The following is a 27,087-nucleotide window of genomic DNA, read 5'->3' on the forward strand; positions in this document are numbered from 1 at the left end:
GCGTAAGGCCAGCCAAGCCCTGGGCAGCTTCTCCATCTGCAGGCCGCACAGTAGGACTGGAACAGGACTTGCAACAAGGACTTTCTTTGCTCCCTATTCAGAGGTCTAATACAGATTTAACACATAAACAATAAAAACTGTCAACAGTATCCCTTGTTGGCTGTAGAAGAAAGTAAACACAGTACTGTTGATGAAACAAGACCTTAAGGTAAGTTAAAAAAAAGTCTTAGCCGTAAGTGTAATTAAGTACTGCTAAGTATGACAGTATCAGTGAATTCTAACTCAGTAACCTATAGTAACTTATACTCCCCAAAATGTCTAATGCAATTAAAGTCAAAAAAAATCTTAAGACTGAAGCACTAACATTACTGTTTATCAGTGACAGTACTATCACTATATAGCAAGGACTCGTAAAGAATGTCCACCAAAGCCGGGCATGGTGGCACACACCTTTAATCCCTGCACTCAGGAGGCAGAGGCAAATGGATCTCTGTGAGTTCCAGGGCAGCCTGGTCTACACATTGAGTTCTAGGACAGCCAGAGCTACATAGTGAGACCTTGGCTCAAAAAACAAAAAACAAACAAGAATATCCACCAAAATGTAAGCTTCGTTAAGGAAAGAAGTTTTCATCTGTTTTGCTCACTAACAAAGCCCCATGTAGCTAGAAGAGTACTTGAGACACAGTGCACAGTAGATAGGTAGTTGTGAAACAGTCTCTTGGAGAAGTTTGTAATCCAGTTCATATACAAAAGTGCCACACAGAAAATAGCTACAGACTGAGTAAATATAAACAGTAAGTGCTTATACATGTACAGTTAAAAGAGAGGCTGCGGTGATGTGAAAATGGGGGCCTACCAAGAAGCACTGATGTCAGCTGCTGTCCCTGTGAAACACGAGAGAGTAACTAACTATCTCAGGACTTGGTGACTTAACAGGAGCGTTTCACTAAGGTCACAGTGTCCCCAGGTCAGAGGACAGAGGGGATGACCTTGCTCTAGAATGTCAGACCTCAGCTGGGATGACTGGGAACAAGACTCAGGAGCCAGAGGTTAGCATCATCTTGAGTCTTTCACTCAAGCACCTGGCACCTGAGATGGACGAGCTCTTCGAATGCCTCGGCATCTTCATGGCATGGCTCCACAGCCTTGGTTGCTTGCTTGTGGGGACCAGGTCTCACTCTGTAGTCCAGGCTGGCTCAAATTCAAAATCTTCCTTCTTGACCCACTGAGTGCTGGCATTAAACACTTGCACCAGCACACCCTGCTGGTAACTGGACTTCTAAGGGCAGCATATGGCTCTCTGCGGGCATGCCTGGAGTGAGGCAGAAGCTCCCTGCCTCTTCTGTCCTATCCTCGGGCGCCTTACATTATCTCCACTGCGCTCTTTGATTCTTACTATCAGCAATCACAAGATTGGTCATAGTTCCTCCGCTTCTCAACGAGAGAACTGCCAAGAAATTAGTCATTTAAAAAGTTGCCATCTTTACCAATTAGCGAGAATGAGGAGGGTTTATATGAGCGAGAATTGTTGAGACCAAGGTTGGATAAAGCACAGGGACAAATAGCCAAATGAATGGAAACACATGAACTATGAACCAATCGCTGAGGGGTCCCCACTGGATCAGGTCCTCTGAATGGATGAGACAGTTGATTGGCTTGATCTGTTTGGGAGGCATCCAGGCAGTGGGACCAGGTCCTGTGCTCATTGCATGAGTTGGCTGTTTGAAACCTGGGGCCTATGCAGGATTGCTTGGCTCGGCCTGGGAGAAGGGGACTGGACCTACCTGGACTGAGTCTACCAGGTTGATCTCAGTCTGTGGGGAAGGCTTTGCCCTGGAGGAGATGGGAATGGGGGGGGGGGGGGGGCTGGGGGGAAGGTGAGGGGGACGGGAGGGAGGAGAACAAGGGAATCTGTGGCTGATATGTAGAACTGAATTGTATTGCAAAATTAAAAAAAAAAAAAAAAGTTGCCATCTTTAATCCCAGCACTCGGGAGGCATAGCCAGGCAGATCCCTGTGAGTTCGAGGCTACAGAGTGAGTTCCAGGATAGATGCAAAGCTACACAGAGAAACCCTGTCTCGAAAAAAAAAAAAAAAAAAAAAAGTTGCCATCCCTGGAGATCAACAAGATCACTCAGTAGGTAGTGACACTATGTAAAATAATTAATACATCACAATATCAAGATTTCCAAATTGCACAGTTTAACTTACTGATATCATTTGTGATTGGACAATTGCAAAATAACATTTTGGATTGGAGCACTAGTAACTGGACAGAGGAGTCATGTTTACTATGCATCAGCCATAAGTAATACACACCCCTCTTTAACCTTCCTTGCTACATTAGGGACTGGTAGGCTGTCTAATGCTTGTGACCCACAGAACTACACCATACCACACCTTAATGATACCACTTGTAAGTCAATTTCCCAGAGCAACATGAAGATGTTTATCACCTTGCATTTTTCCCAGTGTTCATAGTCAGCCCCTTCTTCCACGTCTCATAACCTTCACTGAATCTAAGCAGATTAATTCAGGTCACTACAGAACTACAGCGAGGCAGCATTGCTGGAGCACAGGCTCACAGAAGCTCGATGCTCAAGGCCTCACCAGCACTCCACTCACTTCCCCCCACCATCAGGCAAAGGAAGCCGAGAGCAGTTATTCCTGCCCTCTATTCCATGCCCTACACCACGCATCCCCCACTCACGACTGCTCCTGCTTTCCTGGGCTGTGGCTGATGCAGGCAAGAAGAGGAAGAGGGCTGCATGGCAGTTTTCTTTCTTACTCTTGACTGTAAGAGGCCAGTGATCTGCCTCTGAGCATGAACTCCATCCACAAAAACCTTAAGGCCAGTCCTAAGAGACTCCTCCAAACCAAAATGTTATTTTAAAAAATGCTACTCTTTTACGAGCCTATTTCACTCTAGCTTTAAAATTAATGCTGTATCTCCATTTTTTTTTAATTTTTTTTTTTTTTTATTTTGCAATACAATTCAGTTCTACATATCAGCCACGGATTCCCTTGTTCTCCCCCCTCCCGCCCTCCTCACCTTCCCCCCAAGCCCCCCCCCATTCCCACCTCCTCCAGGGCAAAGCCTCCCCCGAGGACTGAGATCAACCTGGTAGACTCAGTCCAGGTAGGTCCAGTCCCCTCCTCCCAGGCCGAGCCAAGCAATCCTGCATAGGCCCCAGGTTTCAAACAGCCAACTCATGCAATGAGCACAGGACCCAGTCCCACTGCCTGGATGCCTCCCAAACAGATCAAGCCAATCAACTGTCTCACCCATTCAGAGGGCCTGATCCAGTTGGGAGCCCTCAGCCATTGGTTCATAGTTCATGTGTTTCCATTCGTTTGGCTATTTGTCCCTGTGCTTTATCCAACCTTGGTCTCAACAATTCTCGCTCATATAAACCCTCCTCATTCTATCTCCATTTTTTTTTTTGGTTTTTCGAGACAGGGTTTCTCTGTGTAGCTTTGCGCCTTTCCTGGAACTGGCTTTGGAGACCAGGCTGGCCTCGAACTCACAGAGATCTGCCTGGCTCTGCCTCCCGAGTGCTGGGATTAAAGGCGTGTGCCACCACCGCCCAGCCTATCTCCATTTTTATCTGTCTGTCTATCTATCTATCTATCTGTCTGGCTGGCTGGCTGGCTGGCTGGTTGGATGGTTGGTTTTTCAAGACAGGGTTTCTATTTGCAGCCCTGGCTGTCCTGGAACTCACTCTGTAGGCCAGGCTGGCCTCAAACTCAGAGATCCACCTGCCTCTGCCTCCCAAGTGCTGGGATTAGAGGTGTGGGCCACCACCACCCCTGAGCCTGTATTTCCATTTTTTTAACCACATAGTTTTATTACAGTAAAATAAAGGTTATTAGTTCACATTCTCTTGAAAATTTTTAAATATGATTAAAATATTAACCAAAAGTAGTAGAACCAAATACCTACACATTTTGAAGCCATGAAAGGAAAAAAATAGTTTTACTCTGAAGGCAGAAAATGTATAATGACAATGAAATCACTTACATTCTACTCAAATGAAGTAATTGTGTTTTCTGGGTCTGGGCATAGTGATGCACACCTTTAATCCCACACTAAGGAGGCAGAAAGAGGTGGATCTGTGAAGCTAACCTGTCTACACAGTGAGTTCCAGGCCAGCTAGGGCTACACGGTGAAACCTCGTCTTAAATAAAAAGAGTGTGTGTTTTCTGGACTTAACATTCAGAGAAAAAGAAGTGATCCAGATTACACTAGCTCACTTTGTTCTGTTTTTTTTTTTTGAAAAGGAACTAAGCAAAAATGAGGCAGAGAATATAAATATAAATATAAGAATTATTTTTGTCACTGTTGCCATCAAAAACGTTGGGATTAACCTACTTTTCTAGGGTAACATCAAGAAGTTCTGCTTTTCCTATAAACTGTCTGGGTTAAAACAAACTTTTCTCAAGACCTCCTTTAAATTAAGGGAGGAGCATATTTTAAGACATTATTAATGCCCCCACAGACTACAATAGCAAGAAAAGAACTGTACGTTAAAACTTCAGTGACAGCGCTGAACAGGGAAGTCAGCTAGCACTTCTGAACAGGAACAGTAGAGACACAAAAGGACTTCTCTAAGCACCAAGGTCTAAAGGTTTTATAATCCAGACAAATAAAATCATTGGGAAGTACATGTGCCCTGGCCCAGCATGAACTGACAGACTACTATATATCCTCTTCGTTAAAGTGTAAAGATTCAGCATATAAAATAACACACTCTTCCTTTTCTTGTTAAAGAAATAGTGCCCTCTAGGGGCAGAAATGTATCTAGCATAATGTGCCAACCTCTCCTTCAATGTATGAAAATGCTCTTTATCAGTGCTTCTCAACCAAAGATGGAAAACAGAACCATCTGAGAAACTGCTTAACATACAAAAGTTTCTGCACCTCCTGGACTATAAACACATGTGTTCTGAATAAAAGCTAAGCAGTAATAGCTAAACATTGTTAGCAAACACCTACAACTTTCTGTTATCTATGGTTCCTCTTTAAAAAGTCCCCAAGCATGCTTTGGAAAACCACAGCTCTGGGTTTGGGCAGGACTGAACCCAGATCTAGCTCCAAGGATAGGTCTTGATGAGGTCAAGTTGATCGGTAATTTCCCACCTTTCCAGCAAAGAATCCTGTAACAGCTAAGGCATGAGGTTTGGAGCTGGGATGAGGTAGCCATTTTACTATCAGGGGAGAGCCTAGAGGAGCTACTTGGTCACCACATAGACTCCATACACTGTAGAGTTTGGAGATGAAGCCAAACTTGCACAGATTAGTGGGAACAGAAGAAGAAAATTCTGGGTCCCTAAGGACCCCCTGAGCAGCCAACTTCAACCTCACCTGAAATCTGCCCTATCCTTGGACCTTTCAGTCACAATGGGCAAAAATGTATTATTATTCCCATTATTGTATTTTTTCCCTCTCTTTTTTTTAATGGGCCTTGATTTGTTGCCCAAGTTAGTCTCCAATTCCTGGGCTGCTTTGATTCCTCCTGCCTAAGAGTCCCACATAGTCTGAACTACAGGTCAGGCCAGCACACCAGACCCATTATTGTTTAAGAAAGTTTGAGTTGTTTTTCTTGCCATTTTTTTTCTGTTGATATCACTGATTAATACACGTATCTCATTTGAAACACTTTATGAACACAGAGGGACTAAAAGGGTTACATTAATTTTAATTGTTTAGAACAAAGGGAACACTCTATGGCCTTTCAGAGGCCTTAAAAATTGAAGTGAGAGGTAAGGTTGAAACCACCTCAACAAATGTGTCCTGCTTGGCTAGTTTTTCCTCAAGAAACAATATGCTAATAACCATTTGATCTGGACAAATGTGGGATGTTCTCTATGCTGTGAATGTGTTACTCTGATTGGTTAATAAATAAAGTGCTGATTGGCCAGTAGCCAGGCAGGAAATATAGGTGGGACAAAGAGAGGGGAGAATTCTGGGAGGAGGAAGGCTGAGACAGACACTGTAAGCTGCCGTGATGAGAAGTGAGATGTTAAGATACAGGTAAGCCACGAGCCACGTGGCAACTTATAGATGAATAGAAATGGGTTAATAGATAGCAAGAAGCCTGCCACGGCCATACAGTTTATAAGTATTATAAGTCTCTGTGTGTTTACTTGGTTGGTTGGGTCTGAGTGGCTGCGGGACTGGCAGATGAGAGAGATTTGTCCTGACTGTGGGCCAGGCAGGACCAGGAAAACTATAGCTACACTGAACTTTCTGATTTGTATTACACAGCATACAGCATCCAGTTCATCATCGAATGGCACCCCTGATGCTAAAGACGGCAAAAACAGACTAACACAAAACCTAATATTCACTCCCGAGAAGGAACGTGACGGTGAGATGGACAGAGAGAAGCCAACTTAAGAAATCCTGTATTTTGAAGGCTGAGAGATGCCCTTACTTGACACACAAGCATGAGGACCTGGGTTCAAGTCCCCAGAACCCACACAGAGTGGGTGCTATGCCATACATCTGCAACCCCAGCGTTCCTACACGGACATGGGAAGCAGAGACAGCGAGCCTGGTGTTCACAGCAACAGAGAGCAGTCTCAAAGAGAGGCTGGTCCGAGAGCTGCTGAGGATTCATCTGTCCCTGCTCTGTCTGCTGGAGTGCAGGGATTACAGACACACTGCTGCACCCAGCTTCTGTGGGTTCTGGGGATCTAAGCTCAGGTCCTAATGCTTGGTGATGTCATGGGGCATATAGTACAGCAACTGAGTCAGGGAAGAACTGCCCTGAGTGAAGGTGGGTGGTAGTGCCAACAGCCTGGAGACTTAGAAGGGACAAAAGCAGAAGAGGAGGAACCGGCCAGCACAAAACTGCGCTCTAGCTGCCCTGGGGTGAGCCACTCTGCACTACCATGTACTCACCACAGCGATGCCTGGCCTCACCTTAAGCCCAAAGCAATAAAGCCAAGGAACCCTGGACTGAACTTGTGGAACTAAAGCCAAAATCCAGCCTTACTGCTTTAACTGTCCCAGGGCTCTACCACAGCAACAGAGAGCAGCCAGAGCCAATGGCTCATCCACGGCTCAAGACTAATAGAGTAAGAAAACAGGGTACGTCGGGCATGGTGGTGCACTTAGGCAGCAGAGGCAGGCAGGTCTCTGAGTTCAAGGTTAGCCTGGTCTACAAAGTGAGTTCCAGCACAGCCTGGGCTACACAGAGAAACCCTGTCTCAAAAAAACAAAACAACAACAAAAAAATAGAAAGAAAGAGAAAAAACAGGTTATAAAAAACATGTGAAATTAATCTTGTATTCTACTTAAAGCACCATTAATTAGTGAATCTCGAGCACATTCCATGGCTTCACACAAACAGAACGCTTTTCATGTGACATAAGGAAGATTTCAATCTATTTTTCTTCAGATTAGAACCAAGAGGGATGGAAAGCAAACCTTGTACTTCACTTTTAATTTACAAATACACACAATCAAGTACACTTATTAAAATTAAATTAAAATTAAAATGAAACATTAATGGAAACTGTTAGTCTGATTCAGTACTACCATTTATTGTCAAAACATAAACAAACTGTATTACAGAAAATCAATACTTTCTTTTTAATATTTCAGTAAGATGCTTAAGTTGCCAAGAGGAACGCACAACTGATCATCATTATGGGCAATGATTATCTCTAATATATTCTCAATGTTTAGAATATAACAAAAATTATCTTTAATTCTTAAAGTTTTCTTACAATAATTGAGCGAAAACTTATGGTCATATTTTTTATACCTTAAAAGTAGAAAGTCCATAAAGTCTTGTGGTGTGAACCGTTTCTTGAGAAATATTTGTAATGTTAGTTATGAAGTCCTCCAGGTATTTGCAAGCTTGTTCCAGGTGTGTTGTGTTTATGATGATTTGCACCAACTAAAACACATGAAAGCCACAGTAAATACAGATCATGCCTGTGCAGGACCACCTGATTTTTAAAAGCACAATCATTACTTCCAGTCTGCCACTGTACTATGTCTACAAAATTCCAGCAAAACAGGATACAACTGGTTATCTGATTTGAAAAGTCTAAATACTTCTTATGAGAATTAATGTTGTTTTAAAAATATGTATATTCTAGGAGCCTACAGCCAATTATTTTGAAATAACTGTCCACAGTAATTTGTAGATCCCATACACTTAATAAGTACAAAGTGAGGATTGTGACCGTCTATGTAAAGGCTGAAGTCTATGCCCATCATACCTCCAACTGTCCACTACTCCCCAAGTAAGGTCTTCCCTCATATTTTCTTTTTTTAAATATTTTTAAAAAATTGTATGTGTCTTATTTACATGCATGTTTGTACAGCATGTGCATGCAGTGCCTGAGGCCAGAAGAGAGTGTCAGATCCCCAAATCTGGAGCTACAGATCTTGTGAGCTACCATGTGGGTGCTGGGAACTGAACCCAGATCCTCTGGAAGAACAGTCAGTCTCTTAACCGCTGAGCCATCTCTCTACCTCCTCCCTCATGTTTGGAATTGGACTGATGCTTTTACCTTTTTAAAGTCTATTTACATTAATAAATTTTAAATGCAAAGCTACAGGATAACATTTCACATCCATTTATATATATATTTTTTGTTGTTATTTTATGTGCATGGATGTTTTGCCTGCATGTGTATCTGTGCAATACATGCGCGCCTGGAGCCCACAGAGGCCAGAAGAAGGTATCAGAGGCCCTGAAACTAAAGCTGCACTGGTTATGAGCTGCCATGTGTGCACTGGAAATCTAACCCAGGCCCTCCGCAAGAGCAGTTATGTGTTCTTCCTCTGAGCCGTCTCTCCGGCCCCAGTTTTTTCAAATAATAAAACATTTGGTTAGTATTTCTTCTTACCTCTGTCAAACCTATATGAGGTTTTCTAATAAGGTTCAGTAAACAGCTACTCAGAATTCTGGTCAGCAGCAGATTTGTTGATTTCCTAAGCATATCATCTATTTCTGTTGAGCTGAAAACAAATGTTAACATTGATAAACCTTTCCAAGAGCATAATCAGTTAACATTCTCAATAATATAACATAACTTACTAAAGTAATTTTTCTAAGTTCTATCTTTTATATCACATATAAATCATATAACTTTATATATGTTTATCTTATATAAATGGCAGTAACTCATTGAGCTACAAACTTCAATTTAATTTTAAAAGGGATCATTTCCCTAAAGCAGAATGTTCATTTGTGACATAATTTAAATATACCAAATCAATCAAGATAAAAAATGTGATACTTTGTACAAAGCATTATTATAATTCCAATGTAAAGCAGTCACTGTGTAAGGTACTGTATACACAATAATAGCTAAAAGTTACTTTTAAAATACAAATTGAGAGACTAGGGGTATAGCTCAGTGGTAAAGTGCTCGCCTGGCATTCACAAGGCCATACAATGCCAGAGCAGTAGGGTGTGGTATGTTCTGCAGCATCTCTGGTCCCTGCCTGCTAATTCCAAGAAGCACTCCTACCCACAGCTGTGACAACCAAAAATGTCTCTAGGAAGTGCCAATTGTAAGGGGGTAGTTTTCAGAGAAAACCAAAATTATCCCATCAGAACTCCTGCCTTAAACTGAGTAAAATTTTATCAGCCTTTATATAAAGCTAATTCCAAAACGTTAAATTTCTGTACTTTCTCCAAATTATCAGTATGTTAATCAAGAATGAATTTCTGTATTTCAAGAATCAACATTTAGCTTAGACATAAGTATTTGTAAGAACATTCAAATTTTATAAATAACCAATTTACAAAACATTAAAGCAGTTAAGGTTTCAGATTCTGCTCTGTAGTTTTAGTAGTAATTCGTAGCACTGAGGGGGAATGCAAAGGAATGAGGGCTAAATATTCAAGGGTAAAAGGCCATTACTTATGAAATTTTCTTTCAAATGTCTTTTAAAATACACAAAGGGAGCCGGGCGGTGGTGGCGCACGCCTTTAATCCCAGCACTCGGGAGGCAGAGCCAGGCGGATCTCTGTGAGTTCGAGGCCAGCTTGGTCTCCAAAGCGAGTTCCAGGAAAGGCGCAAAGCTACACAGAGAAACCCTGCCTCGAAAAACCAAAAAAAAAAAAAAAAAAAATACACAAAGGGGCTGGAGAGATGGCTCAGCAGTTAAGATCAATGGCTGCTCTTCCAGAGGACTCAAGCTCAATTCCAGGCACCCACATCGTGGCTCATGACCAGATGTAACTCCAAGGGATCTGATGCCCCTTCTGGTCTTTTTGGGCACCAGGCATGCACATAATGCAAAGACATACATGCAGGCAAAACGTCCATACCCACGGAATAAAATACTACTAATAATAATAAATAGGCAAAGAATATGTGGCAAACTATTTATTACTGTCAAATCTAGATACTGAAGTTGAGGGTAAAGAACTTTCAAATCAAAACATCTGTGCCGTACGTGTCTTAACACTAATATGACAAGTTAAATAAGACAGTTACAGCAACCCAACCCTAATACAACTCAAATACAGAAGCCTTTCCAATCAGATGACAGGCCACTAGAGAGTTAGGGTTTGGAAATCCAGTGCTAACACTTCCCAAAAGCACATGGCAAAGCAGCTTTTATGTTAGTGAGCTTACCTTCGGTGTAGTGACTCCGAAAATTTAAGGCTGGCATAAATAAATTCTTTAACTTGAATATAAATAAGAGGCACTGACTGGGACATGGGAAACTTCTTTGGGAAAGATTGCTGTAAAAAGAGAAAGTTAATACTGTTTTTGAGATTTTTTTTTTAAAAAAAATAACATTCTAGTCTCTTATAAAGGTAAAAAAATTAAGATGATTTTACAATTGAATGTAAATAATTGCATAAAATTCTATGGTTATATTTCTACATTATTCTCATATGTTCTGTTTTATTTTTTTAACTTTCATCTATTTCGTTAGTTAGCTAGCCATTTTGAGACAGGATCTCACTAGGTAGCCTGGCTGGCCTTGAACATGTGGTTCTCCTGCTTTTGCTTCCCAAGGGCTAGGATTACAGGCATGTGCTGCCATGTCTAGCCTATTTTTAATGTTAAACAAATCCAGAATTTTATTATTTATTTATTTATTCATTTATTTCTTTATTTATTCATTCATCTATCTATCTATTTATTTATTTTTAAAGCATGACCATTGCCTTCAGTGGTGGTGCGTACCTTTAATCTGAGCATGTGGGAGGCAGAGGCAGGAGGACCTCTGAGTTCAAGACCAGCCTGGTCTACAGAGTGAGTTCTAGGACAGCCAAGAGCTACACAGAGAAACCGTTTCAACAAAACAAAACAAACAATTACAGCCATGTAATCCTATGTTTAGATCGCAGTATTGGACTCTGTTGAGCACAGACTGCACATGCCAACACCGCTTTGTGTTCTGATAATACAAGCAGGCGATGTTTAGCTGTTTGCTTCTTTCTACTCACAAGAGTCAGGCCAGTTTCCTGATTCAGAGGGCTTTTGTTTTGGGTTGTTTTGTTGTTGCTTTTTTTATACCTGTGTATTTGCATATGATGTGAAGTGTGTACACGTGGTGTATGCACATACGTATGCAAACCTGTCTGTATACACAGAGGCCAAAAAGAGTATACCAAGTAGCCTGCTCTATCACCCTCCACCTTATTCCCTTGACAAAGAGTCTCTTACTGAATCCGGAGGCAGCTGTTGGCCAGCAAGCCTCCTGTCTCTGCCCCACAGCACACCGTGGCTATAGGCACACACAGCTTAATCTGGCTTTTATGTGGATGCTTGGGGATCCAAATTCAGGTCCTCAAGTTTGTGCAGCAAACATTCTTACCTGCTGAGCCATTTCCTCAGCCCAGGTTTTTATAACAGTAAGACTCCCTTCACTTAAGCATCACTGAATGTATGAGGCCAGTTAAGATGACATCTGGTTTATTCCAAGTTTCAGAATATATCTTACTGAAATTTTCTGATCCCTGTGCCATGATTTACTTCTAAACTATTTTATCAGCCAATATTCATTTGAAAATTCTCAATCTCCAGAAAGGAAAATTCTTCCAAGATTTTAACCCCACAGCCCCTCGTTTGCACTTTAAGAAGTCTAACCTAGACTTCTACCTTCACATTTACTGCACCCTTGCTATGTCTGTGAATATACCCCCTAGTCCACCCCAACTCCCTAGTTAAGGCCACCTGGCTTCTCTGAAGACCTGGTATAGCTGGCCTCTTCTGCGTCTGCAATGATCTCACCTCCCTCTGTGACGTCCTGCCCAACCCTGGCTTTCCTTCAGTTTCTCTATTTCTCTTACTCAGCCATTTCTTTATTATTGCTATGATTACTTACAGCTTTGTCCTAAATAAATCTCAAAGAGCTGGAAAAGCAAAAATAAGAGAAAAATAAAAATTTTAAAGGTGATTATTATACAAAATATGATATTCACTTTTGGATTTTGTATGTGTGTGAGAGACAGGTGCATGTTCATATGTGTGCATGTTTGCGTAAGTACGAGGACAATGCAGTCCAGTGTTCATGTGAAGGTCACAGGACAGCCTCGGTGTCAATCCTCACCTTCTACCTTGGTTGCAAAGTATATTCTTTTCCTTTAGACCTGGTTCTACCTGGAGATAATGGATATGGGTGACTATGCATGTTTGTGTACATGTATGCATACACATGTGCACTCACATGTTTTCTAAAGTAGCTTACATTGGCTACTTTAAAATTATATTATTTTGACTCTGAACAGCATATTCCTTCTTCCATAAGAAACCTACAGGCAGCTACTACCCTCACATATCTTGCATTTAATCAAAATAAATTTTTATAGAAAGCGTGAGCATGCATGTGTGTACGTGTGTGTATGCACATGCACATTCCTGTGCACTTGTGTGTGGAGGCCAGAGGTCGAGGTCAAGCATCTTCCTCTCTTGCTTTCCACCTTCTTTTTAAAACACTTTCAGCTTCTGCTGCATCTGCCTCCCAGCGCAGGGGTTAGTTACAAACACCCTGGGTGACGCCCAGCTTTGGCTTCTCTGTGGCGATGGGAGTCTAAACACAGGAACTCATGCTTGTGCAGCGAGCGCTTCTCCCACCGAGCCTTCTCTCCTCTCTAATAAACTTCTTTTTTAAAGCCACAAAACAAGGCCACACAGTGACACATATGTCCAAGATAATCTCTCCCTAGAGCACACTTGTGCTAGCTAGTTTTAATGTTAACACAAACTAGAGTCATTTTAGAAGAGGGAACCTCTGTATAGAAAATGCCTCCCCATGAAACTGGCCTATGGGTCTACCTATAGTGCATTTCTTGATTGATGATTGATGTGGGGGGGCCCAGATCACTGCAGATGCTGCCACTCCTGGGCTAGTGGTTCTGGGTTCTATAAGAAAGCAGGCTGAACAAGCCATGAGGAGCAGGCCAGTAAGTGGCGCCCCTCCATGCCCACAGCATCAGCTCCTGCCTCCAGGTTCCCATCCTGCTTGAGTTCCTGCCCTGACTTCCTTCAATGATGGACTGTGAAGTGGATGTGTAAGTGAATTATGGTCATGGTGTTTCACCACTGCAACAGGAACCCTAATTAAGGCAGTACTCTTATTACTACAATCTACTCAGCATCTAATACACCTGCTCTGGAATGCACACAACACAAGTATCGCTCGCCCTGGGAATCCACCTCACATTTGGGACAACTGTTTCTAATGTCCCCAGAGCCCTAAGAAAGTTCCTACTTAACTTATTCAAAATAGTAATAGTAGTAGTAATAATAACAAAATCTATAAAGGTTAAAGTATAATTTTTTTTCAAATGAGAACAACAAAAAACTGCCCCCAAAGAAATCATTCGCAACTTACAATGTTAATTTTATATAGTAATAAGTACAATGATTTGTTTTTTCTTAACCCTTAAGTGAAAAACTAGCTTGTACCTTTTCAAGTTCTGGATCTTGAAAGGGAAATTTACTGATGACTACTTTGTATTCTTCTTCACTGCCAATAGGGATGGGGCTGTAATTATCTTCCTCAAAAATGTCCCTGTTAAACAAAAAAAGTTGAAATCTTATTATTGTGTCATTAGACTATTGTAGAATTAGGGTATTGTAGAATTATATCTTTACAAAAACAAAAACAGCTCCACAGTTTTGTTTGTTGTTTTGTCCATTAAAAGTCACAACAGGAAAACAATCATCATCCAGAATCCTAAAATCCAGTATCCAATAGGTCTTCTCTCACAGTTCGTTTCCAGTGTCCTCCTCCTAGCTTTCCATCCTCACAGAACTTCACTTGAACTTTCCTGTCTAGGACGTCTCTCAAGATGGCACATTCTGAAGAAGCTTAAGTTCTTGAAGATCAAGACAATGTGTTCAGGACTCAGTCTCAGAACACTGTGACTGGAAAGGGGCACTTCCTAGTTCCTGTGTGCTCCCCATGCAGACCTCCTGCAGCTAGACAGGGCTATGTTCGACATGACTGACTGGTTTCTGCCACTGTGGAAATGACGCAGATTGCCCTGAGAGTCAAAAGCATGTCTTACCCAACCGTGTGACGACCTTACTTTCCCTGGAGACAATGAGTTCAAAAGGTATAATCACAACTGAAGCAGCTCAGATCTCTGACTTTTGTGCGAGAAATAAACAACCTTCATCCGCTCAGCTTTGGAGGACTGCTGCAACCCACCTGTCTTGTCCAAACAACTGACTTTTGTTTGTTTGTTTTTATTTTGAGGCATGGTTTCACTGTGTAGCCCTGGCTGGCCTGGAACTCATTATGTAGACTAGGATGACCTTGAACTCACAGAAATCCATTTGTCTCTGCCTCCCTAGTACTGGGATTAGAGAACTGTGCCTGCTGCATGCCTAGCATCAATTTACTTTTAATCAATAATCCAGTCTGACTGATGTTTATGAATAGCTACTATGTATTAACTCTGACCTGCAATGAAAACTCGTCACGTGAAGATGATATATGTTACACATACAGTAAGGTCTGAACCTATCAGACCTGTGGAGATCATCTCATGCAGAGTCTTACAGAGGAGCTATGGAAGCTGTAGGGTTTTGAAAGATGAAAAGAAACATTTCTGATGCGATTACAGGAGGAAATCATTGTGGACAAAAGCATAAGTGCAAAGGAGAATAAACCCACACCTAGGCTGGCCAGATGGCTCAGTGGTAAAGGTGTCTGCTATCAAGCCCGATGCCTGCGATCAATCCCCACTATACATTTGATATGTCTGATAAGGGATTAACACAAAAACTAAGAAATGCAAAGAACTGAACATAAATCACCAGATTAAAAATGAGCAAGGACCTAAATAGTTACCTCCCCAAAGGCACTCAGATGGCAAACAGAACAGGCATTCTGTCCAGTATCACCAGTCACCACAGATACGCAAATTTAAAACACAGTGAGATATCACTGCGAGCCTATTAGAACAGCTATCATTTGAAAAAGAAAAGTATGCGTTCATAAGGATGTGGAGAAAGGAAATCCTGTGCTCCTTTGGTGGGAACAGGAAAGAATACAGAGGGCAAACAGTACAGAGAGAACTGAAGCCAGAACAGCCACATGAGCCAGCAGTCCCAGCACTGTGTATCTGTCCAGAGGATATGAAATTAGTAGATTGACAAGAGATCTACCTTCCCATGTTCACTGCAGCATTATCTGCAATAGCTAAGATATGCTAAGACAGGGAGTCAGCTTTACCTTCTGTTAGATGAAGAAAGTATGTTTTATGTACATAATGGTTTATGCTGCCTTAAAAATAAGGAAGTCTATCATCGGCATTGACACAGAAGAACCTGGAGGACACCATGCTCAATGAAGTATGCCTGGCTTAGAAGACAAGCATTGCATGGAATCTAAAAGTCACACCCAGAGAAGCACAGAGTAGATGGCGGTTAACAGAGGGTTTAAAGGCAAAGGGAAGTGTTGGCAAAACAGACAAAGTACCAGATCGGGGACGTAAGTAAGCTTTTGAGAACTGTCACACAGAAGGATGACTGCAGTTCACAATGTTTCCTTCAGAGAAAGAATGTTTATGCAGAGAAAAAAAATGTGACGATAATTTATCAATTTGCTCCCTGACTTAATGACTCATGGTGACAAATCAATAAATAAACGATGGAAATGCTTAACCACGGCGAGATGTTCCCTAGGCGAGACAGGACGATGCCGAAGGCACTTCACAGACTCTCTTCCTCCACTTTGTGCAGTACAGATTTCTTTCTTTCCTTCTTTTTTTTTTCTTTTTGCTTTTCGACACAGGGTTTCTCTGTGTAGCCTTGGCTGTCCTGAACTCTCAGTATAAACCAGGCTGGCCTTGAACTCACAGAGCTCCAACTGCCTCTGCCTCCTGACTGCCTGGATTAAAGGCATGGGACACCTATAGGAGACCAGCTCTGACCTATCGAAGGGTTCTTGCAGCGAAGAGAGAGGAATGAGGAAGTATTAGATAGAAATATTGGAGAAAGACAGAGACAAAGGATAGCTTCAGGAGGGCCCTGGGTTAATACCCAGTCCTTGAGTTTTATTCTAATAGGCTTTTTATACACTACCAAGGGGCGAGGCAAAAGACCTCCCCCTTTCAAGATCAAAGCACAATGTACAGCCAAGTGTAGACCCTTCAAAAGACCTGGTACCCACGCCCAAGGCCAAATCATCCCATTATGCAGCCCTGCTGGGTAAAGCAAGCTCAAACTTTCTGACCTTGAATAAGGCCTTACTAGGGAGCCCCTGTGGGCCCCCACAGCCACCATGCCCAGCTCACAATACAGATTTCTTCTCCTTCAGTATTTTGTGTGATGCCTGATGTTACGATAAGGAGGTCCCAGAGATATGGCTGTTGAATTTATTTTGTTTTTGTTTTTGAGAAAGGATCTGTGTGGCCCTGGATATTCTAGAACTTGCTATATAGACCAGGTTGGCCTCAAACTCACAGATCCTCCTGCCTCTGTCTTCTGAGAAATTGTTTTTGTTTTGTTTTGTTTTTTTATTTTCTATAAGCATTGGTGTTTTGCCTGCATGTATGTCTGTGTGAGGGTGTCAGGTCCCCTGGAACTGGAGTGACAGACAGTTGTGAGCTGCCATGTGGGTGCTGGGAATTGAACCTAGGTCCTTTGGAAGAGCAGTCAGTGCTCTTAACCTCTGAGACATCTCTCCAGCCCAGCTGTTGAACTTATGATCATTATGAAACTGTCAATATTTTCTTGCCCTTTTATTCCTTTCAATAATAAAAAATATATCGAAATTAAAAATATTAAATCAAAATATTAAAAATATGTCAATATTTAAAAATGTAAGATGATGCATGTATTTGTTTTTGCTATCCATAATGCATAACTATATTAAAAGATGTACTCTATAAATATATTTATGTACTAAATATATTTGTATAAATATATTACTTTATATTTGTCTATTAAAAATAAGCCAGGCAGTGGTGGCGCACGCCTTTAATCCCAGCACTCGGGAGACAGAGCCAGGCAGATCTCTGTGAGTTCGAGGCCAGCCTGGGCTACCAAGTGAGTTCCAGGAAAGGCGCAAAGCTACACAGAGAAACTCTGTCTCAAAAAATCAAAAATAAATAAATAAATTGTCATATGAGCCAGTACTCCACTTCTGAGTATAAACTCCAAAATATCTAAAACAGGTATCATGCTTATAACAATATTAAAACAGCCAATAAAACAACTTAGCTATCCATCAAGAAATGAGTAGAGAAAATGTGGCAGACACACACAATGGGGTATGACCTAGACTTAAAAGGAATGCAATTCTGGCCCGTGTATGACATAAACAATCCACAGTGACTGCTAAGTGAACCCCCAACACACAAGAGCAAATATTCTACAATCCCACTTATATGAGATTCTAGAGCAGTCAAATTAGAGGCAAGATAGGAAGGATAGTAGTTGTCGGGGCTGGAGGAAGGAGGATCTGTCTGAGTTATTGTTTAGTGGGGGGAGTTTCTGTTTGGGAATATGCAAGGGTTCTTGAAAGGAAGTGATGATGGTTCCAACAGTGTGAATGTACTTAACGCCACAGCCTGTAACACACGATTCAGTTATAAATGTACCACACAGAACTTTCTACCACAAGAGAAATTCAACACAAGCATTCTTATTACAACATGCAAAACCAATTGGTTAAGTGTTTGACAAACTTATCCATTATACTAAGGCACCATGGTTTGGACCCACCTGAAAATACCAGCCCATTTTTTAAGCAATGTTTCATTGTATTGATCTCTTATTTCAAATAAAAGGTCAAAAAGCCGGTTGACTGGAAAACCATAACCCTAAGACACAAAGGAAAGAAAAAAGGTAAATCAAGTATGTTTAAAACGTTCACTGACCTAAATCAAACTACCCATCACTACAATCTGAACTTGTTTACTCACACTCACACACTACAGGTTTCCACACCATCAAGGAACTCAGTCACTCTCTCATGTCCACCACAGCACACAACTATCTCTACTATTTTACACACCAACTGTTTTCTAGTGTGTAATGTTTGCTCAGAAAAGTGTCAATGAATAAAACACACACTTTTGACTTGACAAGAGGTAAACAGAACTATAAATGTGCTGGTGTTATCTTTTATGATATTATTTTCTTAGCTTTGTCTTAAATGATGAAACACTTCTTTCTTCTTTTTAAAGAAAGGGATGAGAATGATGACAGTCATGTCAATGACTACGACCAGCACCACACTAGGAATCCGGGAGGAGAATGTGGAAGGGACGCAGGAGGAGGAGCTGAGATGTGGAAGTCGGGGGTACAGTGCTCTAAATACATTATATTCATTCATGAAATCAGCATGACAATAAACTCAAAATGTACTAAAACATTTTTCTTAAAAATTGAAGATTTATTTTTTATGCATATGTGTTTTGCATGCATGTGTGTCTATGTACCACATGTAGAGGCCAGAGGAGGGCATCAGATCCCTAGAACTGGAGTTACAATTGGTTTTAAGGTGCCATGTGGGTACACAGAACCCAACCCAAGTCTTTTCCAAGAACAAGTGCTCTTAACCTCTGAGCTATCTCTCCAGTCCTACATTAACTTTTTTAAAGTAAAAGTTCTTTGGTAAAATTGTTGATTTAAAAAACTAAAAATTATGAAACATTCTTTTGTTTTTATGAAAAGATACCCTGACTCTACAATTAGAAGATACAAATTAAAAAGACAGCATTCATTAATGTAAAATAAAATGTACCTAATAATGAACCTATCAGTTTTCAGGAAAAATGAAAATAATGAAGAATTTCTGAGTAACTAAAAATCACTAATGTCTAACCTTCAACTTACTTCAAAGCAGAACGTTTAGGAAGAATTAGGCATGTGGAACTTATCTACAGCCTCAGCACTCAAGAGATGGAGGCAGGAAACCAGGAATTCAAGGCTAGCCTGGGCTACATAACAAGACACAGTCTCAAAGTGAGAAGGAAGGGAGAGAGGGAGGGAGGGAGGGAAGGAGGGAGGAAGGAGGCTTTCAAAGGTTTTCATAACCAACACTGTTGCTTTTCCAATGTCCCCATTACTTAAACCTTCTTTAACATTTATTTGATTCTTTGTAGAGTTCCTTAGAATCTATCCAATACTCTAGATTCAATGATTTTCAAAACACTGGTCCTAGGCCAGGCGGTGGTGGTGCACGCTTTTAATCCCAGCACTCGGGAGGCAGAGGCAGGCAGATCTCTGTGAGTTCGAGGCCAGCCTGGTCTACAAAGTTGAGTTCCAGGAAATCACAAAACTACACAGAGAAACCCTGTCTCGAAAAACCTAAAAAAAACCCACTGGTCCTAGAACTGTTTGTAATGGTCTTATAAAGAGATAGGGAGTTTGAACTACAATATAAACCCACGTTCCTACTTAGAATGGAGTAAATCCTGCATATTACAGCAGAATCCCAACAGAGCTAATCTGTGCTTATAACTTTACTTTGTTATGAACCTAACAAGCAACTGACAGACTGGTGACAGTTTAAGGAACAGTGTCCCTACAGCATACTCGGAATGCTTCCAATCACTAAGGAAAGCAAAGCTTCCTTGAGTTACTCACAGAGGAGCCCCTAAAATTAAGAAAGCCCCAAATAAAACTTATCAGTGCAAGGAGATCAGTATGCTAGATATATGTATCACAAAATTTATGGGGAAAAAAACCCAAAACATTCCACATTACTCTGGTGATATCAAATAGGCCATTCAAATTAATAAATACATAAAGCAACAAAATAATTTATAAAGAAGCTTGTGGAGTATTCTCTGTAGCTTTAAGAAAAAAGAAACAACTATTCAAAGACTCTTAGCATAAAGTAAATAGTTCATAGCACCATTTCCCAAAGCATATTTTTATTATCTTTTAAAACTATGTATATGTCTGTATGTGCATGTATGCCACATGTGCAAAGGTACCCAGAAGCCTCAGATGCCCTAGAGCTATGTTTACAGGTGGTTGTAGCCACCTGAGAAGGGAGCTGGGAATCAAACGCATGGCCTCCAGAAGAGCAGTGTGCACTCTTAACTGATGATGGACCTCTCAAGGCCCCAAAGCATGTATTTTGAAATTACAGATTAAAAAATACTCTAAGAGGAAGAAAAAGGAGGTGGTGCACACAGTTTTGGGTAGGAGAATAGCAATTTATAAGTAAACATTTATTACTACTGATTTACTACCATTAATCTATAATTTAATAAAATACAGTCTATATTTTTTATGTCTTTGCACACTCAAAATCACCACCAATTGCAAGTTCGGTTACCACCTACCTGCAAAGTATCTGCAAAAACGACGATGAGATTCTTTAACTCCAGAACAAGGTCAGGATCAGTGCAGTAAGACTGCAGAAATGCGGAGGAGGGGGGCAGAAAAAGAGAAACAAGAAGTTAAAATTAAGAACTAAGCACCTAAAACTTTGTCCTTCAATGTGGGAGACTGGGAAAAAAATTAAAATCTGGGTTCATTAGATCCAAGGTGCTTGCCTCTCCTCAGCGATTGTAATATATGTAAAAGTTCACGTGAAAGAAAGGATGCTGTATTTCTGTACATCTTTAGACTTTTGAGAAACTATTTACAAACTCTAACAGTGATTTCCATATACACCATACATTTCTACTTTCATTATTTATGTATTCTCCATATTACCTTCATATTACCTTTTCCAATATAAGAATGGCAATTTAAGTATTTCTTAGTAATTAACTGAAAGAAAATTAATACTTTTTAAAGGACAGGGCAATCCACTGCCTCTTAATAAAACAATTTTGAATGTTTTACTAATGCTAGGTGGTGGTGGCGCACACCTTTAATCCCAGGACTCGGGAGGCCGAGGCAGGCAGATCTCTGAGTTTGAGGCCAGCTGGTCCACAGAGTGAGTTCCAGGATAGCCAGGACTACACAGAGAAACCCTGTGTCGAAAAACAACAACAAAAAAGATTTTGAATGTGATGTTATATTTACCATGTTAAAATTTCATGTTCAGTGTCATGGAATTAATGGGAATATGGCATGACTGTATGTACTTAGAGCTGATTTCCATATAAACCATGATAAAACACATCATTCTCAGACAGGGCTAGCTCAGTGGCAGAGCACCTTCTAGTATGCATAGGGCCCTAGATTTTGTTCCAAGTACCCCTAAAATACTTTATTCACTAAAATATTTTCTAAAGTTTTATTGTCAATGTATCACAAATCTATACTCCTAATAAACATAAGTGAAGTATATTCATAATCTAATATGACAAAATTCCCCTTTCACCTCTTTTAAATCTTAATTACCAATTTAGTAACTGATTACAAAACTTTAAATGTAAGGCTACTTTACTGAAGATAAATTACTCAAACTACCTTAAGTTAAAAGTGTACACTGACCAATTATGAACCTAAGAATGCTTCTAGCTCTAGCATGGTAGTTATTTAAACAAGGGCATTAAGAAAATAGCGGCTCATTTCATTTTAACCACTCTCATTACATGAAAGGTTTATTATTTCAAGTGAGTTCAAATTGTAAAAACCGTGGATTTTAAAATGTATAAATATTCTCAAACAAGCTCTACTGAGTTTTGTGGTAGAGTTGATTTTGGAAACAAAAACTCTGGAGTGATTAAAAACCTGCTCTTCACAGTGTTGCTCGGGGGCCTGATGAAGGGTCAGTTGAGACTAATGGGGCTAGCCTAATTCTCCTCCTCGGTAATGCTCAAGTAAGTGTCTTGAGAGGCCCCAGACAGCTACACAACTGCAGCCTGACAGAACCAGGCAGAAGCCTTGATATTATCACTTACAAATCTGAGCAATTACCTAAAGATGATAAAGAAGCAGTTTTCCACATTATACAAATCAAATTAAATTGTAATTATTAATATAAAAGGTCTGACTTACTGAGTGAGCTCTAAGGACAGCAATTATCTTTGAGAGGGCCATGTTCCAAAGTTCATCAGTGTATGCCCTGGTTACTAATCCTTGGGTCACATGTAAAATGTGATCTTCCACCACAAAGAACCTAAAATGGCAATTATCAACATAGCACGTGTTTAGGGAGAAAGTGCAAGTAAAGATAATTGTTTCTGACATTTAACGATCTTTAATAAAATTGGTAACAGTTTCTTCCATATTAGATACATACCCTACAATCTGAGTGAAGTATCTTCTATAGCCATCAACTGTTTCATGCTTAAAATGAAAAATAAAAGTCAATTTAAACCAATAAATACAGTAACATAAAAGTTTCAAGTCACTATAACTTGATTAATAAATATTTATTGAGAGCCTACTAAGTTCTGCTTACTAATTAGGTACCAGAGATATACTTGAAAATAACAAAAAGCCTTTTCTCTCATGGATTGTACATTCAAAAATGTTTACTATTATGTGTGTGTATATCTGTGTGGACACACATGCACAGCACATGGGGAGGCCAGAAGACACTGTGCGGAGTCAGCTGTCTCCTTCCATCTTCACTTGGGCTCCAGGAACCAAACAAAATCAGGTCAGCAGGCAAGCAGCTCTACCCACTGAACAATCCTGCCCACTGAGCCATCTTGCCCACTGAGCAATCCTACCCGCTGAGCAATCCTACCCACTGAGCCATCCTGCCCACTGAGCCATCCTGCCCACTGAGCCATCTTACAGGCCTTCATGGAATATACATTCAAAAGGAGATAGATATTAAATAGGTCAAAAGGTAAATAGGATTTCAGACCCTACTTCTGACTAGTGGAAGTCAACATTTTCTTTCACTTGAGTTAATACCTCACCACCCAACCTAGTCTCAGATTCTAGGCTTGCCCACTGTGATTTATTCTCACACAACTATCAGGTGATAGATTTTAAGTGGCTATGAAAACATTATATTCTCTATTGAAACCTTTGTTTGTTTGTTTGTTTGTTTGTTTGTTTGTTTTGAGACAGGGTTCTCTGTATAGCCTTGGCTGTCCTGGAACTCACTCTGTAGACCAGGCTGGCCTCGAACTCACAGAGATCCGCCTGCCTCTGCCTCTGAGTCCTGGGATTAAAAGTGTGCACCGAACCCAAGACCTTTTAAGTGCCACTCATAATACTTTTATACGATTTATAACCAAAATCAAATATCTTAAAAATGAGCTGGGGTGGGGCTAGGGAGATGTCTGTGGCTAAAGACTTGCTAGGCAAGTGTGATGAGAACTAATGTAAATGCTGGGTCAATGAATTCTATCAGTAATTCCAGCCTCTAGCTATATCAGTGAGCTAGCTCTAGGTTCTATTAGAGACCCTCCCTCAAAGAATAAACTGAAAGAGAGATTGAGGATAATTTCCCCACATTAACCTCCACCTCCACAAACACTAGCACATACATGCATGCATTCACACACACACACACACACACACACACACACACACACACACACACACACCAAAAAAACATGTATATACACACATGAAACTGCATACAAACACATGAGAATGTGAGAAAGACATGGGCTGGGAGGATAACTGGGCTGGTAAAGTGGTTATTTCACAAGCACGAGAACCTGAGTTCAATTCCCTAGAACCCGTGTTTAAAAAGCCAGGTGTTGGGGCTGAAGGGAAGGCATAGCAGTTAACAGTGCTTACTGCGCTCACAGAATATCCAAGTTTAGTTTCCAGCACACATGTCAGATGGCTCACAACCAGCCGGAACTCCAGCTCCAGGGGATCTCATGCCCTCTTCTGGCGTCTATGAGCACCTGCACCCACATTCACAAACCCATATACACACATAATCATGTAATTAAAAATTAAATAAATCTAAAAACAAACAAAATAAAGACAGGTATTATAGCACATGCCTGTATTCCCAGTGCTAGGGAGGCAGAGACAGGTAGATCTCTAGGGCTCACTTGCCAGGTAGCCAGCTTAGTCAATTTGGCAAGCTCCAGGCCAATGGAAGACTATATCTTAAAAAAAAATCCAACACAAAGCGGTAAGTTCTGAAATCACATATACATAAACAACAAAAATAAACTGAACAGGTCATATTTATGTGTATGTAACAATAATAATCAAAGAAAACGAGGCCATCGATTTGAGAAGGAGTCAGGGGAGACATGGGAGGGATTGAGAGAAAGAAAAGTGATACAATTACATTTTAATTTAAAAATTGATTTTTCTAAAATACAATGTGGACATCAATGAAGGAACAGTCAAGGTTGTCCTCTGACCCCACACTCACCCACCACATACACCTGCACATATAAATCTTTCCTCCCAAGTTGATTTTGTCAAGTTATCTTATCACAGCAACTGGAAAAGAAACTAAGACAATGTATCCCACAAATGTGATAAGATTTTCAAACGTCAAGATCTCTTTCATTTGAAGGGAGTAAGGGTCATTAACACTTTGTGGTAATTATGTATTACGTTTACTTACAGGTGTCTGTCTATCCGTATGGAGAACAGCTTGCAGGAATCTGTTCTCTGCCTCCACCCTGTGGGTCCCAGGCACTGAACTCAGGTTATCAGGATTGGAGGCAGGTGCCCTTATCCCCTCAGCCATCTCACCTGCCTTGTTACTACTTTTTAACTAAAAACATGACAAGTGCTGAGCAGACGGCTCAGCAGGGAAGGGCCACTTGCCACTACGCCTACAGTGTGAGTTCACTCACCAGGAATCACATGGTGGAAAGAACCAAGCCCTTCAAGCTGTCCCTTGACCTCACAAGGTACTGGAGCACACACACACACACACACACACTCACACACTCTCACACACACACACACTCACACACTCACACACACACACTCTCACACACACATACACACACTCTCACACTCTCACACACACACACACTCACACACACACACTCTCACACACACACACTCTCATACACACACACACACTCACACACACACACACACACACACACACACACGGGGTTGGAGGTATTTATTTTCATTTGATGGGTATGAGTGTTTGCTTGAGTGCACATCTGTTTATCATGTGCTTGTGGTGCCAAGGACGACATAAGAAGGCATCAGATCCCCTGGGACTGGAATCACAGAGGATTGTGAGCTGCCATGTGGGTGCTAAGAATTGAACTGTGACCTCTGGAAGAGTAACAAATACTCTTAACCACTGAGCCATCTCTCCAGCCCCTGTAATATTTTTTTTAATGCATTATAAAAAAAATGCAGCTGGGCAGTGGTGGTGCACGCCTTTAATCCCAGCACTGGGGAGGCAGAGCCAGGTGGATCTCTGTGAGTTCGAGGCCAGCCTGGGCTACCAAGTGAGTTCCAGGAAAGGCGCAAAGTTACACAGAGAAACCCTGTCTCGAAAAACCAAAAATAAATAAATAAATAAATAAAATAAAAAATAAAAAAATGCAAGGGGATAGGAGAATTATTCAGTGGCAGATAACTATTTGCCTAATATTTGTGATGAGCTTGGTTCAGTCCCTAACTCTACAGAAAGAAAATGTACTCTATACAACACAAATTTTTGATATTTTCTGGTAGTTGCTATATAGCATCGTACTGCAATAAAAAGTGTCTGTCAAGCACTACACATATGCTGAGTAAAGTGTGCTTTTCAACTGTAGAAATGGGGCTCTCAAAGTCCACTAAAGCGCAGCCTGCATCGTACTGGACTCTGCCTCCTTGGTTTATAAGCCATCAACGATGCATGCAGAGTCTTTCCATTTCTCCTTGGAGTCATGGCAAGTCTGTTTTGCATCTTTTGAGTCAATGTTATGAATGTTTCTAGGTCTACAATAATCAACACTAAGACAGATACACATTTTATTTCATTACTCTAGTTTTTTTTTTTTTTAACCTCACTAAATGGTTTCTATTCTTCAAGAAGTTACTCCACAAACCTTATGGTACATCCTAAGTCATCACCCAACAACCAATGTTCTTACTGCTCTGGACAATTCAAACACTGTGGAACAGGTAACGTGCATGGACTCCATTTCATTACAATGTCTGTGTTGCTGCTGTATGTTTTCATTGTCTTAACTTAAAGTCCATAGTATCACACTGACATGTCCTACAATCAGCATACATTTATCTACACATCCAATGCTCTCCTGGCCTCTGCAGGTAATCCTAATCACATATGCAAACCCACCCCCAGCCACATACACATAATTAAAAATAAAAATACAAAGAAAAAGTCTACCCACGGTCCTCAGTCGTTTCATTCAGTGTGACAGAGAATCACAGCACACAGTTTACGATATTGTCAGAAACAAATTACTGCTCCCTGACATTTTGCTGGTTTATCTGTTTTTAATTCAATGTCTTCTTTCCTAATAGAATGTAAACTCATGAGAGAAGAGACTGACCCCATTTTGCTCACTATTGCACACTTGGCACCTAAATCAATTACTAGAAACAGTAGGTGTTCAATAAATATTTATATGTGAATGAGCAGTGATACATGCTCTGAAAACTGAGGCCAGGTCTGGGCTGACAGCCCCGAGTCACGGCACAGGAAGCTCACACTCACCACACTCGACTGCGGCTGCAGAACCAGGCGAGCTTGCTTCTTCCTTTGCTTCCGGTAATAATTTTCAAATGTTTCTTCATCACCCTAGAGAACGTCAGGAGAATGATGGTCATGACTGACGCCTCCAACCCCCCTCTTTC

The 27,087-nt window shown here is 40.9% G+C and overlaps 1 protein-coding gene across 2 annotated transcripts in view; it reads right to left on the bottom strand.

Annotated features, from left to right (window-relative positions):
• Exoc6 (exocyst complex component 6) overlaps window positions 1-27,087 on the bottom strand; it is a 140,267-nt gene that overhangs the window by 61,491 nt on the left and 51,689 nt on the right. For both annotated transcript variants that reach the window (XM_052713882.1, XM_052713883.1), the window contains exons 9-17: window positions 26,948-27,031; window positions 22,607-22,653; window positions 22,363-22,483; window positions 20,751-20,822; window positions 18,175-18,272; window positions 13,903-14,008; window positions 10,615-10,724; window positions 8,872-8,983; window positions 7,776-7,910 (exon numbers count right to left, since the gene is read on the bottom strand). In XM_052713882.1, coding sequence (XP_052569842.1) covers window positions 7,776-7,910; window positions 8,872-8,983; window positions 10,615-10,724; window positions 13,903-14,008; window positions 18,175-18,272; window positions 20,751-20,822; window positions 22,363-22,483; window positions 22,607-22,653; window positions 26,948-27,031 — 885 coding nt within the window. The remainder of the gene's footprint in view (window positions 1-7,775; window positions 7,911-8,871; window positions 8,984-10,614; window positions 10,725-13,902; window positions 14,009-18,174; window positions 18,273-20,750; window positions 20,823-22,362; window positions 22,484-22,606; window positions 22,654-26,947; window positions 27,032-27,087) is intronic.

This window comes from Peromyscus californicus, unplaced genomic scaffold (genome assembly GCF_007827085.1).
Source record: "Peromyscus californicus insignis strain IS unplaced genomic scaffold, ASM782708v3 Scaffold_4__1_contigs__length_199733344, whole genome shotgun sequence".
Lineage (NCBI taxonomy): Eukaryota > Metazoa > Chordata > Mammalia > Rodentia > Cricetidae > Peromyscus > Peromyscus californicus.